At 40.0% G+C, this 2420-nt stretch overlaps 1 protein-coding gene across 1 annotated transcript; it reads right to left on the reverse strand.

Annotated features, from left to right (window-relative positions):
* Positions 1-1078: 1078 nt before the first annotated feature.
* LOC142635233 (uncharacterized) lies at positions 1079-2337 on the reverse strand. The gene is made up of 2 exons (XM_075809429.1): positions 1699-2337; positions 1079-1471 (listed from the first exon to the last, which is right to left on the reverse strand). The coding sequence occupies exons 1-2, from the start codon at positions 2335-2337 to the stop codon at positions 1079-1081; spliced, it is 1032 nt and encodes a 343-aa protein (XP_075665544.1).
* Between the last annotated feature and the right edge of the window lie 83 nt (positions 2338-2420).

Genomic DNA, 2420 nt, shown 5'->3' on the forward strand with positions numbered 1-2420 from the left:
CCCATCCTTGTAATCTTTTCCACACTTTTTGTTTTAATTGATCAAAGCTGGCTTTCTTGTTTCTTCCCACCAAAGCCGGTAGCCCTAAATAAGCCTCATATTGTTTCAACTCTAATACTCCCAGCTCTTCCATAATCTCGGATTGCATATTCAAAGGGGTGGACTTGCTAAAAAACAAAGTTGTTTTCTCCTTATTTAACTTTTGACCCTGAGACCCTCTCATAAGTAGAGAGTATCTCAAGTACCTTTTTAATTCAAGTCTGGTAGCCCTGCAAAAAAGAGACTATCATCTTTAAAGAGTAAATGTGTTAACTTTGGACCATTTCGACATATTGAGACACCCTTGATATCACCATTATTGGCTGCAACCTGAATAAGCCTGTGAAGACCCTCTGAGCACAAGTGAAAAAGATATGGGGAGAGGGGGTCCCCTTGGCGAATACCTCTAGTGGGAGTAATATGTCTGTGTGGTTCACCATTCAAAAGCAAACAGTAAGACACAGATGTAATACACTCCATTACAAGGGCTATCCATTTATCATTGAAACCCATCTTGACCATGACATCTTTCAAGAAAGACCATTCCACCCGGTCATAGGCTTTGTTCATGTCTAACTTAAGAGCCATGAAACCTGTACTTCCCGAATTATGATTTTTCATATAATGTAAAGTCTCAAAAGCAACCAAAATATTATCCATTATTTGTCTACCCTCAGGAAGGCCCTCTGATGCTGAGAAATAATAAAAGGTAATACTCTTTTTAATCTATTAGTTAAGACTTTTGAAAAAATCTTATAGAGCACATTACAGAGACTTATTGGACGGAATTCAGTTACTCTTTCCGGATTTTTAACTTTTGGGATCAAAGTAACAAAAGTGTGGTTGAGGTGAAGGTAAAGAGTCCGAATTTAAAAAAACTTAGAATAGTGTTTGTGATATCACCTTTTACCAAATCCCAGTAATTTTGGAAGAACAAAGGGGGCATACCGTCTGGTCTCGAGGCCTTTAAGGGTGCCGTTTGTTTTAGGGCACATTCAACCTCCCATGCCTGAAAGTTTTCAGTATAGTCTGTCACCAACTAAGGAATGGAGCTAAGAGCAATAGGCACACTTTCGGGGTTGGCTGAGGTGAATAACTCCTTGTAATATTCTTCAAAAACACTAGCAATTTGATCTGTCTGAGTACACCATTGGTCTAACCGGTCCTTAATTCCTGAAATATTGTTTCGCCTTTTGCGTATGGTAGCTCGACAATGAAAAAACCGGGTAATTCGATCTCCATCTTTCAAGTACAATGACCTGGACCTCTGCCTCCACATGCGTTCTTCCTTGTCCATTAGTGAATTTATATCTTTTTGAATGGCAAGCAAACGGGTTGCATTTCCTCCTTGCAGCACCAACCTCTCATAACGAGCTAGTTCCTTCTTTTTTAGGTCAAGTTCTTTACAAATGGAGCCAAAATGATTTTGACTCTAGTTTGTAAGTTCCTTACCACACAAATCAATATTTCTTAGCACTTGTGTATTGTCAGTCCCACCAATATTTGAAAGCCACACACCTTCAACTACCTCCCACACCCTTTGTCAGCGAGCCACATCTCCTCAAATCTAAACAATTTTTTCCTCCACTGGAAATCTAGGTCAGCTATATCAATCCACAAGAATTTATGGTTAGATGTAGTGCTATCAATATGATGTACCTTAGTGTCAGGGAAAGACATTAACCACTCTTTAGAAGCTACAACTCTCTCTAGTCTCTCCCACAAAGAAAAACCGTTCTGCCAGTGCTTGCTCCATGTAAAAGGAAATCCCATGAATCCTAGGTCCATGAATCCACATTCATCAAGTGTTTCTCTAAATTGCTGCATTTGGTTGGAAGGTCTTAGTCTTCCACTCGACTTCTCTGATTGCTTAGTTATCTTATTAAAATCTTCGGCGCACAACCAAGGAATAGAGATTTGACGATGAAGGTGACGAAGAAGATCCCAAGATTCAAACCTCCTCTGCGTTTCAAGTTCACCATAGAAGCTCGTAAATCTCCAAGGCTTTTCTATACTTTTGTTGATTGTGACATCAATGTGATTCAGCGAAGAAGTCTCAACATCTACTTCAATTCCATCTCTCCAAAACAACGCTAATCCTCCACCCTTATTGATTCTCTCCACAAAAAACTTCTGATCAAATCGAATGCGATCTTTAACGTAATTTAACCTAGCTTGGTCTGCCCATGTTTCGGCTAAGAACATGAGTAAAGGAGCTTTTACCTGCACCAAATCCACAAGCTCTTGAACTGCACGTTGGTTCCTAAGCCCCCGGCAATTCCAAATTATGCAACTCATTGCGACTGGCGGGACTGGAAACCAGTCTCCACCAATATAGGGTAGTTCTCCTTATCACTACTTGAAACCACCAATTTCTTGCT

This window comes from Castanea sativa, chromosome 5, assembly GCF_040712315.1.
Source record: "Castanea sativa cultivar Marrone di Chiusa Pesio chromosome 5, ASM4071231v1".
NCBI lineage: Eukaryota > Viridiplantae > Streptophyta > Magnoliopsida > Fagales > Fagaceae > Castanea > Castanea sativa.